The sequence below is a fragment of the Jatropha curcas genome, chromosome 4 (genome assembly GCF_041381405.1).
Source record: "Jatropha curcas cultivar XTBG-Jc1 chromosome 4, XTBG_Jcur_1.0, whole genome shotgun sequence".
Lineage (NCBI taxonomy): Eukaryota > Viridiplantae > Streptophyta > Magnoliopsida > Malpighiales > Euphorbiaceae > Jatropha > Jatropha curcas.
Genome location: NC_143154.1, coordinates 1,257,207 through 1,272,546, shown reverse-complemented (window position 1 = coordinate 1,272,546; position 15,340 = coordinate 1,257,207). Strand labels below are relative to the sequence as shown.

Genomic DNA, 15,340 nt, shown 5'->3' with positions numbered 1-15,340 from the left:
AAACACGAACAGTAACCAATTTTGCAACAGGTGAAAAGGTGTGATGATAATCCAAGCCAAGCAACTGGTTGTAACCCTTGGCGACAAGCCGCGCCTTATAGCAATCGATGCTACCATCGGCATTGTATTTAATCCTGTACACCCACTTACAACCAACCGGTTTAGTATTAGGAGCCAAATCAGTCAATATCCATGTATTATTTTGTTCTAAAGAAGTCAATTCTTTATGCATGGCATTCACCCAATTCATATTTTGTTTAGCATCATTATAATTGCAAGGTTCTTTAATCTTAGATAATTGCGCAATAAATGACATGTGAGAAGATGTAAAATATGTTTGTGAAGTGAATGAGGCAATGGTGTCATTGTCATTAAACCAAGCAGGAGTACGTCTAGTCCTTGTGCTACGGCGAACCTCTGGTGAAGGCACTGGAACTATCGATGTCACTGCTTCATCTACCCCAAGTACACCAGCATCAACACTAGAAGGGGAAACAGGTAAATTATGAGAAGATGGTGGAAGGTCAACTTCGGGTAGAGGAGATTCGGTGGAAGAATCTGGTTCGGGAATGATTGAAAGTTGTGAATCTGGAGATGTATAGTTAGTGTCAACGGCACAAGTTGGTAAAACAAATGTAGTCACATCGGTCGGGTGTGTGTGATGAAAGGGAAAAACATTCTCCATAAAAACAACATCTCGTGAATGAAGGATGGTCTTCGTAGTTAAACAATAAAGTTTATAAGCCTTTTGATTTTGAGCATATCCCAATAAAACACAAGGAAAAGCCCGTGGATCAAATTTCTGTTTATGCGGTTTAGTGTTAGTAGCATAACAAAGACATCCAATGGTTCGAAAATAAGTATAATTTACCTGTTTCCCATACAGCCTTTCATAAGGAGTTTTCTAATGCAAATTTTCAGAAGGTAAACGGTTTGTGATATGAGTGGCGGCCAACAATAATTCGGACCAAAAATTAGGAGGAAGTTTGGATTGGAAAAGCAGGGTACGTGCTATGTTCAAAAGTGTTCAATGCTTCCGTTCGACGACTCCGTTCTATTGAGGAGTATAAACATAGGTTCATTGATGTAGAGTTCCATGTTGCTGTAAAAAAGAGCTACATGCAGAATTGAAAAATTATGTCCCACTATCTGTTCGAATAACCTTGATTCGTTTGTCAAAATGTGTAAGCACATAATTGAAAAAGGATTTTAAAGCAAGCAACACCTGTTCTTTGGTTTTCAACATATAAGTCCAACAAAATCGACTGTAATCATCAACAATTGTTAAATATAAACGGCATTGGTAATTGACTTCAACTTATATGGTCCCCACAAATCAACATGAACCAAATCAAACACATGCTCAGAAGAAATTGTACTAGTAGGAAAAGACAATATTGTTTGCTTTGCAACAGGACAAATAGGACACATTAATTCAGTGTAATCACATTTGGCAACTCTATCCACATGTCTCAAACGCTTAAAGGAAACGTGTCCTAGTCTAGCATGCCAAAGCATGGCCAAGTGTTTATTATGTTCAGAACAGCGAGAAACAGAATTACAACTGTTTTGCTTATGGAAAGAATCTTTTGTCAAATAATAAAAATATCCGAACATTGTCCCCTTTGCCAAAACTTCGTTAGTCAGTAAATCCTGGAATGAAGAATATTCAGGAAATGAGTGCACAGATAATCCACAGGTCCTTGTAAGCAGACTGACTGATAACAGATTACAATTGAACGACGGAACATACAGAACATTGTATAACACAATTCTGGCATTCAACTTGATATTACCAATATGAGTGACCAATCTGGTTGAATTGTCAGGTAGTCTGATAGTCTTGGGTGGATTTAGTTTAACAACATGATCATAAAAATTGAGATGAGGTGTGATATGATCAGTGGCGCCAGTGTCAATTATCTAATTATCCTTGCAATTAAAATTAATGCTAGTAAAAACAGAATTGAGTAAAGTACCTGCGAAGTTCACATTTCTGACATCTCCATCATTGTGTTCATTACTACTGCTTCTGGCTTTGAGGAACTTCTAAAATTCTTGTTGCAAGTAATCTGTCATTCCCGTATTCAGTGAATCAACTCCCTTCTGCTGTGGCATTACTGATTTCAATGGTGTTTCGTCTGTTGCAACGCGAACAACATTGTTTACGCTGTAATATTTGCAGACGTCCACTCCTTTCTTTCGTTGCAGTTCAATAAACCAGTCCGGATAACCGTGGATAATAAAACAATCATCAATGGTGTGTCCGGCAGTTTTACACTTAGAGCAATACTGCTTCCGTCGATCTTCCTTTCATGATGAAGAAGAGTTTTTGGTATGCCCATTCCCAACACTGCTTCGATTACCCGGAGATCCCCTTTGAGCAAGCATGACGGCGGTGGTTTCAGAAGGAGCAGTACTATCAGTTTGCAGCTCTCGCTGTTTCTCAATGCTCATGATCATAGAGTAAGCCTTATTGATTGAAGGTAACGGATCTTGAAGGAGAATCTGATTCTTTACGTTATCGTATTCATCACCTAACCCCATCAAAAATTGCATTAACCGCCGATTATTGTCATAATCTGTAATTGCAGTACCAGAATCGCAATAAACAGGTAACGGAGCTAAGCAAATTAATTCATCCCATTTTCATTTCAAATTCGTGTAATATTCTGTGACAGAACTGCTACCTTGCTTGTATCCCGCAATGTCCCATTCAATTTGATAGATCATCGGCCCATTACTCTCTCTGTAACGCTGCTTTAATTCGTCCCAAAGGGCTTTTGCATTCTTACAGAATACAAACGCATCAAAGATGTCTTTAGACATGGCATTTAACAACCAAGAAACCACCATGCTATCTGCCGTCAGCCACTTGTCATAATCATCAGAATCTGGCGCTGGCGCTTTAATTTTCCCATTAATAAACCCTAATTTTTTCTTAGCTCGAAGAGCTATTTGAACAGATCGAGTCCAAAAGAGGTAGTTTGGTCCCTTCAAGGAGGTGTTAACAAGACTAAATCCAGGAGCATCAGAATTACTAATATGATACGGATCATCCGCATTATTCCTTGTGTTGATAACAGTGAGAATCTTCGCTAAATCATCCGGAGACATCATTCTAAGAAACTGAACTGGAGTCAATATCTAGAAATTGCAGAGAAAAAAAACTCTATTTTGGCTCTGATACCATCTAGAGGATTAAGGAAACCAACATAATAAGATCATAATTGAATAAGGAGCTAAATGACAAACTCCTTCTCATCATCTTTGTTTGCTGCGGATGGTTTACATATATACAGGATAAAAATAGTTATAACAGACCTATTCTAAAGGAGTCCTATTCTAAGGGTTTGTTATAGTTTGTTACAACATATATATCCTTTACATAGGTAATTAATTTAATTAATTAAAAGAGAGACATCATAATATAATTTTTTAATTAAATAAAGGGAAAAATAGTCCGTTTAGAATTTTAATATTCCTATTGCCCCGGTTTTAATAAATAATACTTAGATTGTTCATACAATAAAAGTTCAGTCCCAAACCTTGGTACCACGTTAAATTTGGACCCTAAATTAATCAAATTCATTAACAATCTATTTGTTATTTGGGCTTACAACGAGTTAAGCTTACATTTAATACAAAATGACTACCTATTTCATTTTGATTAGTTAAACTTTCTTGTCATATACCATTTGATCTTCTACATATTTCCAATGTGGAATTAACCCACACTCTTCTACATTCCCCCCTCAAATAAACTTGACAAGTATACAATGGCTAAACAGGAATCCATCATGGTACAACTCATTCCGAAACTTCCTCATGCGATACAAGTTCAGATCTCAGGCTCTTACCGTTTTAAATCTAGGCCCTAATAGCAACTAATCAAATTCGTTGACAATTTATTTATTAATTTAACTAACGATGTGTTGATCTTAACTTTAACACAAAATGACCTAAATCATTTTATGTAGGTTTGGACATATTTGATTCAACTATTCATATTAGTTGATAACTGATAGTAGTTGCTGATAGTTGATGACAGTTAGTTGATGAACGTCTTGCTAGCAATTACTATTAAAATATAAAATGACTATTAAAAGTATAATTATTTTTATGTATTATGATATTTAGAGTATATATTTTTTATTGTTATAGGAAATATATTATTTTTATTTTAATGTATTATATTAATTCAAAAATTAAATAATTATAGATAAAATGATAAAAAAATTAATTTTATTAGTAATTTTTTTATAAGATTAATAAAATCTAAATATAATTGAAAACCAATTAACAACCTAACGGTTGAATACAAATTAACTATCAGTTACGTCAATCAACTTAACCAAACACCACATTAACTTTCTTATATATTTCCAATGTTGGATTAACTCACACACTTCTATAGATATGCTTGAAAATAGCCAAGTGAATACAACTTTTCTTTTTTGTGCACCCGGCCCTTCTGTCCTTGACGCAGAACGAAAATGTAAACGGGTAAACGATTATACTCCGTCAGATGTTTTGATGAATATCGTTTGATCTGACGGCGAATGGATAGACGATTATACTCCGTCAAGAGTTTCGATCAATATCGTTTGGTCCGACGAATAGAAAAAACTAAACTTTCAAAGAAGTTTATTGAATATGAATAATGATCAAAAAGTAATATCTGCTCATAATAACAAAGAAACTTATTTATAGGTTTAGGCTAAAACAGAAAACCCTAAAATAAAACACAAAAATCATAATTGGGCATGTCAAAGACAACGTTGATAAGGGCGGCAGCACGGGCATGCTGGCATGGACACAGACGTGTCCTGGACTTTCAGAGACAAGCACGGGAATGCTAGCATGGACACGGGCGTGCCCCTGCTTCTTAGTCTTGAGTGTGACTTGTGTCCGAGACTTCCAAAGCCGAACACGGGCGTGCTGTTAGTGGCATAGGCATGTCTCTTCTTTTTAGGCTTACAGCGGTCCAAATCTCCGTATACTGAATTGCAAGTCGCTCCGCATCCATCCTTGTCTAGCTTTCAATTGATAATTGTATGAACTAGCGAGGAACTTGTACATGTAAGTAGCACTTCATTGCAAACAACTGCCACTTATACATGTAATGGCGGAATAAGGGGTGGTCAGCAGGGGCTATGGCCCCTCACTCTAAGAATTTATGTGATATAAATGTTTGAGAAAATGTTCAATATGTAATGCAGCTTGGTGGAAAATCTCTTTATTGTAGTACCTTATAACCAAGGCTTAAATCTTAGTTACAAGCATAATTAATATTTTTATTTGCTTTTTAATACCTTTTATTTTTAAAAAATTTAATTGTACGGAACTTTTCATTACTCATCGATAATATTTAACTCAGTTTGTTCGAAACTTTTCATTACTCATAGATAATATTTAGAATTTGAAATCAAATTAAAAGTCTCATTTAATTCAATGATTTGACATTTTTACTAAAAATATTTATTAGAGTTGATTTGACCTTGAACTATAGTATAAACCAACTTATAAAACATTTACGGGAGTTGTTTTTTTTCATTAAACAATTAATAAGTTCCGTAAACAATTCATTCAGAAAATTTTAACTTCAATTTCCTTAAAAATGCATTTAACAATAAGTATCGATTAAATGATTAAGGTATACATATTATTTATTTCCTCCCATTCTTCATCTCTTCATTTTCAGCCACATTGCATGCAGTTTTTAGGTTTTATGCCTCCTTTATTGCTGCATCAATTGCGTTTAAATATTTTATTTTAAATGTGACGCATTTTCGTTATTCGGGTACATATTCCTCATATCATATTATCATATTTCAACAAGATAAAAAGAAATGCATGTCTATTGTAATATACATTCCATTAATTAAGAATAGAAAAGTTATTATGCTTCCAATCTGACATTGTATGAGCATATTTTATCACAAATTACTTGTGTTTAAAAAAATGAGCATGTCTTGTATAGGTCGGGCATTAAAAATTTTGCTGCAAAAAATTGCAAAATACTTTCTTTATGAAATGGGCACATTTTTAATTGAATGATAATTGTTCATTTGATTGTTGAGTGCAATTTTATTGTAATCCGTCCTTTAATTATGGATGTAAGTCATTAATGCATTTATCAAAATAAGCTGGCATGAGATGCTTAAATTTCTCTACGGACACTCAATTAACGCAATGTTAGTTGTATGAAGTTAGTTAGAGTTTTTTAATTTCTGTGTAAAATTAGTTGTATCCATACAAAGAATCCAAGGGATTATTTTTTCAATATTTATAATTTCATATTTCACTTGTATATACTTTCGTTCTTTTAAGCTTAAATCTTGGGTTCTGTACACATGATACAAAATAGCTAATATATGTCGTATATTGGAAAGTTTTATTGGACAAGTTGAAAATCCCTGTCCCTTGTATTCTCGTTGAAATGAGTCTCAAATATTTACGAACAGATATAAAACTTGTTTCCACATGTTAAATATACTGTTCCATTCTTACTTACTAGGCGCTATTGTAATAAAGAGATAAGAGGAAAGGTGTTATGCATCATTCCAGCTATTCTAGCTACTTAGGATTTAGGAATAGAGACCTTTGATAACCAAAAAAAAAAAAAAGATAAGAGATAAGGAAATTGTTGGACAGTGATGTCCAGATTTACAAGAACAAAATGTCCCATCTTTCCTTTTCACTGTGCAACTTCTTGGAATTACCCTTTCTTTCTTTTTCACCCAATTTTGCCCTTCCCCATCAAAGAAAAAGATTACATAAAAAAAAAAAAAAAAAAAAAAAACCAAAGCCAACCAAAATGTTCCTTGTTAGTACCTACAATACACACGTCCTCGCAAGAAACAATTACAATAACATGACCCAAAAAATATAAGAACATGACCCAATAAATACAATCCTTTCTTTTTGTTTTTTTTACTCTCTTTCAACCTCTAAATGGAAGACCTGTTCTTATGGTAAAAGAAAGAAAGAGAAGGATTTGGGTAAATTGAAAGGTAAACAGTCATGTACACTACTTAAAATGGAGCCGTTGACGTTCGATGAAGCATGTGCTTTTTGGGAAGTTGAGCAGCTGCAGCTAAATATAACTGCACAAAAACAAAAGAAACACAACATCAACATCTAACTGGGGGTATATATATATATATATATATATATCTTCAAACTAACATATTAGCTGCAAACTGGGTATTCTGATATTGTTAAATATAAGAAAACTAATTTTGCTGAATTAGAAAAATGCAAAATCTCAAAAGCAAACAAATGTTTTTGTGGGTTCATTTCATTTTCTTTATTTATTAATTTGCCTAACTTTCTTTATTAATTCAGTACCTCCTCCAGTTGACTTCTAAGTCTTGCATTTTCTTGCTCTAATTCTTTAACTGTATTCTCTAACTGCTGAGTATAAGCCTGCAAATAACAATAAAATAAAAGAATAATCATAAATAGCTTCAACAAAATGAAACTAACAACAACATGAAAAGAAAATCAGGAAATTTTTCAGAAAAGTCAGATAATTTCCTGTTTTCTTGCTCTAGAACGAGCAGCAGACTCTCTGTTCTTAATCATTCGTTTATGGCGACGATCACAAGAACTGCTATCAGATTCTTGAACCCTTTTTTTCCCAAAACAAGGCAAACCAGAAGAGGAATCGAAACACCCAAAAAGATCACTATTATTATTGTTATTGTTATTAAAAGAAGAAACAATAGTTGAAAACTGAAGACGATGATGATGTGGCAGGCGCGAACTAACAGGTCTAATAATAAGTGGATCAGAATTTTCAAGGAAATCAAAACCTACTGGAATAGAGTTTAAACTCAAAACAGTAGCAGGAGCTGCGGCTGTTACTGCAGCATTTTTAGTAGTAGTAGAAACTAGTCTTTTCGGTGGATCTTTGTTAAAAGGTCTAGCAAAGAAATCTTGAAGAATAAAATTAGGGTTAGGATCAGAAGAATGATTATCATGAAGAGAAGCAAGATTAATATCTTTCCATACTTCTTCCATGGTTTTTGCTTTCTGGGTATTATGACAAAATGGAGATGGAGAAGATGAAGAAGAAGTAGAAGACGAAGAAGATGAAGACAGTCTGTTTAGACGATTGCGAGTACTCTCTCGATCAGCAGTAGATGACAACATTTAGGAAAATAAAATAGTTTACCTTAAAATAAGAGAAGGAGAACAAGAAGAAAGAAGCTTATAGCTCTATTTTGAGCTCCTTTTTGTCCATTGAGAGCGACTGTTGAGCATTATAGAGAGAGAGAGAGAGAGAGAGAGAGAGAGAGACTTGGTGGTATTGGATTTGACGTTAATATATCATTTGAGTAAGAATGAATTGGAAATATACACTGGGAGTGGAATTGAATGCTTAATATTATTATCTGTCTAATGTTCTATCTATCTATCTATCTATCGATGTATCGTTTCCAAAATGTAAGGGTTGGAAAAACAAATGATACAAAAGAAAAATCCAAAGTCGACTATAAGCAATTCCTGCTTAACTTGACTCGAATTCGTACTAAGCTTTAAAGATGCATAATTTGGGAAGTTCATTTATTTTTAATACTTTTGGAAGGGTATTTTTAATATCATTCTCAGTGTTATTTCTCAACTTAAGTAATGCTAGTGTTTCAGAATTAATTTTGTTTTACACGTAGTTGATTAACTTTGATTTATATGTAGCTTTAGTTGGATATATATTTAGGTCAATTTACAGACTATTTTGTACTATTCATGTTCCATAATACTCGTTACATCTAAAAAAATCATGAAATTATCTAAGTTATAATAAATTATTAAATAAATTGATTATATTACCATAATTTAATATATCCAAACACCAAATTAAATTTTAGATTCTTTAATTCTCACGTTTTGCCCAACCATAGTGGTAGAGAGATTTTGGGAACACAAGAAAGTAGCAGTAAATAAAAAAAGAGAAATTTTTTGAAGAATTGAAGCAATAATTATTGATCATATACAAAAGGTAAACATGAAAAAAAAAATTTATTACTCCTTCAAACCACAAATGTGACAAGTATTTTGTAACAATTATTTTTTTTTAAATGTGACAAGTCTTATAGAATGGAGTTAATATTTCTTTTCACTAAGATAATTTGAACGGATTTTTTATATAATATATCCATATTAGATTTGGGTGTAAAAAGGTGTCTATGGCTTGAGTTAGTACTTTGATACATTAAGTTTTTCCTGAATAGTATACGAATAAAACAAAATTATCTTTGTTTAAAAAAAAGTATTATCAGATAATTGTTGGCCGAATATATGAATTTATCCTCTGAACTTTATAATTTTAACAATATGACATTCTGAAATTTGTAGATGATCTATCGTGCACTTGAACTTGTAAATTTTGATAATATTACGCACATTTCAATACAAATATCAATAATTTTAGGTTTTCAGTTTTTATCTATAAAAAATTGGTATGATGTGTAGTTAGCATGATTTTTAAAGCAGTAATATTTCAACATTTTAATGTGTGTTTAATTTATTTAGTTTTGTAAGTTGAAGTGTGCAATAAAATAATTTTGAAAATTTGAAGTGTTTAATGTGTAGTTCAATAAGTTGAAGTGTTTGATGAATCAAAGTAAAAATTGAGAATACTACAAAGTTAAATAACAAGGTTTAGAGGTGAATTTATATATTCAGTACAAAATTAATTTATGCATATTGAAATTAAATTTTGATCTTAAGAAATGTATTTGGAGAATATATTGTTTTTGAATTGTGTTGATATTATCAATTTCTAATTGATAAGCACAAAAAGTTAATCATTATTAACTTCACTTATACTATTTGATATAGTTTTTTTGTTTTTTTTTTTTTTTACTACTGGAGCCGGATGAATTAGAATGCATTTATGGTCCCGTTGGACAACAGCTTTTAAGGTGAATTTTAGAGTTTTTATTTGAATCAAAACACAATTTTTATTAATTATAGTATTTGATAAGGTAATTAAACATAATATTCCATCCGTCCTAAAAAATATAGTTTATCTTTCTTTTCTGATTTGTCCCAAAATATAGTTCACTTCTTTTCTTCATTATAGTTCATCCTTAAATTGTCTAATATATCTTTCTTAAATTTATCTTATTTTCAATAACCGTTATCAATTATTATTTATTATTTCAATATAATAATTGCTCATATATTATTTAAAATGAACATAACAGAAAAGTTTTATGAATAAAATTGTCTTTAATCATAATAATTTTTTTTTCTTAATCTGTGTAAAAATAAAAAGTGGACTATCTTTTTGAGATGGAGGGGGTAACTTTTAAAGGTTAAGTGAGCATTTAATGAAATATTATCTTACTTAACATTAATGAATAATTTTTTTGACATTTTATACCCATTACTTTTTTACAAATTAACAGGAAATATAAAATTGTTCCCTCTATTTTTTTTATCATTTTAAATTTAACAGTTAATCAAATAGTTATTTTTATCGAACATTTTCACTTTTAAATCATTAATTAAACAACTAACAGTTAATACTTACCCGCCAACAACTAGTATAACAGCTAGCATTGTCGAACAGATTCTATATCTAAATTATTTTGTGCAATCAAAATTAATTGGCTAAGCAGTGTTTCGTTACTTTTGTAATTTACTTCAACTTGTTCATTAATAAATTAATCCGCTAATTAAGTAAGTATAGAGAAATTCCTTGTGTAATGCAATCTCGGCAAAAACACTTCTATATCCTTTATGCTGAGATTAAAGATGACATATGGCAAAGATAAAAAAACTTCGATTTTAAGGGTCTACACCTAAATACTACTCCCTCTATTTTATTTAAATAGAGAAAATTAACTTTTCATACATATCAAGAAGTTAATTTAACTGTAATTTTTATCCATTTTTTTCCTTATTTGTCCTCAAATCAGTATTAACTCCCTCTCAACTTTCTATGCATGGTCACACATGCAGAGATTAAATATTAGTGTTTTGACAGTAATTAAGCAAAAAACATTCCCACATTGGAAATTTAGGAAATTTAGGAAATAGTGAGTCCTTTGCCTATAAAAGGAGCTTACCTCCTTAAGTTTTAATCATCTCAACTTGTCTTCCAATATCTTGTGGGTTAGACAAGTTTCTCTCCTCTCTCAATTTGTATATTTCTTTAGTGAAATATAAATTTGGTAGTGTCTGAGGACGTAGGCAAAATTAGCCGAACCTCGTTAAAATTCTGGTGTTCTCTCTTATTTATTGCTTTTGTCTTTATTTATTTAATAGCTATTGTCGGGCAAAATATTTTTGGTGGTTATTATTTGATTAATTGCATGTCTAGGTAAATTCTGTCTAGGCAAGTGGATTTTAAGTAAGACCGTTTGTGACTCCTCCACTTATCTGGGAATTTACCTGGTATAGTTACTCAGTACAGTAATTCACAAATTGTTTTTAATTTGGTGGAAAAAGCCCAATTTCCACAACAAATGTGTCCATATTCAGAAACTTATCCATAGATCTGTCCATATAAAGTGCACATGAATTGCAAAATATATTGTCGTATGAAAATCTTATCCCACTTAAATCAGTCTGCGTCTTAAAAAGTTATATACGTTTTAATAATATGATAGAATTTGCATTCAATACAGGTTATTTTCAATACTTTAAATGTATTAAATAAGTATATAATTTATTGTATGCCACTACCTAGAAATTCTCCCACATTTAGATCCAAATAAAAACAATACAAGGATAACCTGGATTATTCATTTTGGTTAGTTTCTCAAAGTTATCAAATGAGGTAGAATTCTATATCTAAATGATAAAAAAAAAGGTCAAAAAATGAAACTTTCTCGATCTAACTAGAATTGATGGAATAATATAATTACATTTATTTTCTCAACTTAATAGCATTTTAGGGGTGCTTAATGATCATAAATGTTATACTATTGTTTCTTTTAGCTGACTTAAGAAATATTCCTTTTTTTATTCACTCAAGCTGCGGTAACCTTCAAGATTCAAGCACGAGACCTTTACTTTTTATACTAGTGAGAAATCAACCAGACTATATTTAGTTAGCGAAATATTCTGGTCTTATATTTGCTTGATGTGGTTTTAAATTATTTATTATATTCATTCTCAAATATAAGTCATTTTAGAATGATTGTTTTATCACAAATATATATATATATATATATATATATATATATATATATATATATATATATACCGTTTTGAGTATTTTAAGTAGTAATAAATAACATTTTTCTAATGTACATTTATTTATATTAGATACAATAATTATTTTCACAAGTTATCCTTGGTTTTGAGATAAAGGGTAAATTACCCTTGATTTTATTATAATTTTAAAAAATTAATTGTTTCTTTAATCTCGTACAAAAGCCTTCAACCACTTATATTTTGGAAATATTAACAAGTTAATGGTTGAGGCTTTAATGAGATCTGAATTGCTTTAAGCGGATCAGTTTAAATCAAGTTACAAACTTGCAATAAAAAAGCATATAACTATTTAAATGTATTTTGTGCTAAATTTGTAAAAAACTTTTGTGGCATCTTAAATTCGACGGGAATCCATTTTGCTATCAAAGTTATAAATCTTGATAATATTTCACATCTTTCTACGTACAACAATAGTTTATAGCAATTTTGGCTTTTATATGTAAAATACTAATTTTATATGCGATTAACATAAGTTTTAAAATAATAATTTTTTATTTTTTAATTATCTATTATATATTTAATTGGTTTAATTTTATAAGTTATAATATTTGAAAAAATAATTTTTATAAATCAAAATATTCGGTACGTGCAATTTTATAAATTCAAATGTTTAATAAATTAAATTAAAAAATTAATTGTAATATGAGATCTTTCGTGAAAAATACAAAAGTATATATACATTATATATATAGCCATAAAATAGCTAATAAGTCTTTCCTACGTCTCTGTCAAAGGACATGTAAATAGAGTTTGGATTTTTTTTTTCAAAAGAAAATTACTTAAATAGATTGAATTTTTAAAATATTATTTTTCATGAATTGGATGCATAAGACAATTGTTTATATTTAATGTAGGCAATAAATTGATAATTATCACATCATAGATTAGGGTTTCACTCAAATATAAACTCGGTAAAGTATTTAGTTCAGTTATTCATATAGTTGATAATTGATTCATATTCAATAGCGAGGTTTTTTTCTATCAGCAACAAAAAAATATATATATATATATTATTAGAATTAGAAATGCCAAGAAAAGTTTAGCATTTTTAAAAGCATATCTCGAGCCAATAGGCTTTCCTAATACACCCACAACTAGCCTAAATATGTTAAACAAAAAACCTGACAAAAACAATAAAGATGGATCACGAAAACCTCTCATTCTCTTGGGCTAAGAAAAAGAGACGCAAAATATTCCAAAAAAACTCACTACAATCAAGCAACATTAAAAATAATTATAACCAGGCTAAAAAGTCCACTACAGGGTTGAAAGAAATATGTGTACAGAACAAGGCTGTCGGTGTTTTTGAATATTCGAATCCAACAAAGGGTGTTGATTAATTGATAACTGATAAAAGTATAAAAAAGTTTTTGATTCCATCGACTACATTTTGAAACTTTTTCATGTCAGGTGCTAACTATTTTTTAATATTATTTTATTTGAACTCTACCAACCTTCGAAAAATAACTACTAATAAAATTTTAAAATTTAATATTTTTATGATTATTTTATTTATATTTATTTAAAATAGTACAAATTTTAATATATATATATATATATATATATACACACACTAGTGTTAGAACCCGTGCGATACGCGGAGTAATAATTAAGAATGAAAAAATTTTTTATAATTTCGACACAAACACAACACGAAAATTAAACGGTTGACACGAGTACGACACATTTAACCCACTTAATATCATAAACAGGTTAAGTAGGTCATGTTGACCCATATACAACTAGTATAACCAGCTTAATATCATAAACAGATTAAGTGACTTATATACTCCTAGGATGTATTGACTTATGTACGACCTACTTAATCTGATTATAGTATTTTTAACTTTTAATCTATTTAACTTTAATCATATTTAAAAATAACTTTTCACACGTAAAATACATAAATTCTTGTAAATTTATAATTAAAATAAAGTAATACAATAATAAAATTTGAATAGGTTTTAATTGGAGTATTATATCTAATATTAAAATTACCTCTTTACTCTTAAATAAACGGATCACTCACCTAATCTGCGTGTCAATCCACGACACAATAGGTTTATATTCGTGTCATTATAAATGGATGACTCATTTATAACATGAATTCATTTAACCTCAACCCTAACCATTATTTTGCGTGTTAGGCGAATCGTGACCCATTTTGACACCTCTGACCTGCATCAAAAAATGCACACACACTGTTAATATACTTTTCAATAGTGATAATAATTTGGAGAATTTAACTAACTATATTGAAATAAAAAAATTAAGTATTTTTTATTTTATGTTTATGATTTATTATAAATGATTATTTATTTATTTGAAATATTAATGTATTATAGTTATTTAGAGTAATGTGTTCTAAGCGTGTGTATCTCCTACTTTTTAAAAAATTATCGTATTGCGTACATTCTCGTATTGCGTGATGAAACTTTTTTTATTTATTTTTATATTTTTTTATTAATGAATAATAAAAAAAGAAGGGGCTAAATCTTTTTCAGAAAAACGTTTGTTACTCATTTTTTGGATATAAAAGAAAAATAAAATTAATTTTTCTCTAAAAATTAATTTTTATAGTTTTTTATTTTTCTTCTAATTTGAAGAGAAAATTATTGGAATAATTTCCCTTATATTCCTTTATTATTTCCAAATAAAATAGTTTTTGTGCATTAATATTAATTTAGTTTTTTTTCCTCTTATGTGATATTATCTAAAAATATAATTATTTTTTCTTATAATTCGATGCACATGGTAATATTAAATGATGAAATAGTATATTATAACATCATTCAAAAATAGTAAAATTAAATAATAAAATGATAAATTGTATCTTATTAAGATATGCTGAAAAGTTGCGATGCTAAGATATGTTTTTTTAAGTATCATGCAAAACTTTTTCATAAGATATCCAATAGCAAAAGTCACTACATAAAAAAATGCATAGACACTATTAATATATTTTTCAATAGTAATAATAAGTTTGAGAATTCAACTATTGTAATAAGAATTTAAGTATATTTTATTTTATATTTATGATTTATTATAAATGATTACTTATTTATTTAAAATATTAATGTATTACTTATTTAGTGTAGTGTGT

The 15,340-nt window shown here is 29.7% G+C and overlaps 1 protein-coding gene and 1 pseudogene across 1 annotated transcript; both read right to left on the bottom strand.

The window, feature by feature from the left end:
* Positions 1 to 1,284: 1,284 nt before the first annotated feature.
* LOC149496623 (uncharacterized) lies at positions 1,285 to 2,829 on the bottom strand (annotated as a pseudogene).
* Positions 2,830 to 6,638: 3,809 nt separating this feature from the next.
* On the bottom strand, positions 6,639 to 8,426 carry FD (Basic-leucine zipper (bZIP) transcription factor family protein). The gene is made up of 3 exons (XM_089720100.1): positions 7,547 to 8,426; positions 7,354 to 7,435; positions 6,639 to 7,109 (listed from the first exon to the last, which is right to left on the bottom strand). Exons 1-3 carry the CDS (start codon positions 8,158 to 8,160, stop codon positions 7,038 to 7,040), a joined length of 768 nt encoding a protein of 255 aa, XP_089576226.1. The 5' UTR covers positions 8,161 to 8,426; the 3' UTR covers positions 6,639 to 7,037.
* Positions 8,427 to 15,340: the final 6,914 nt, after the last annotated feature.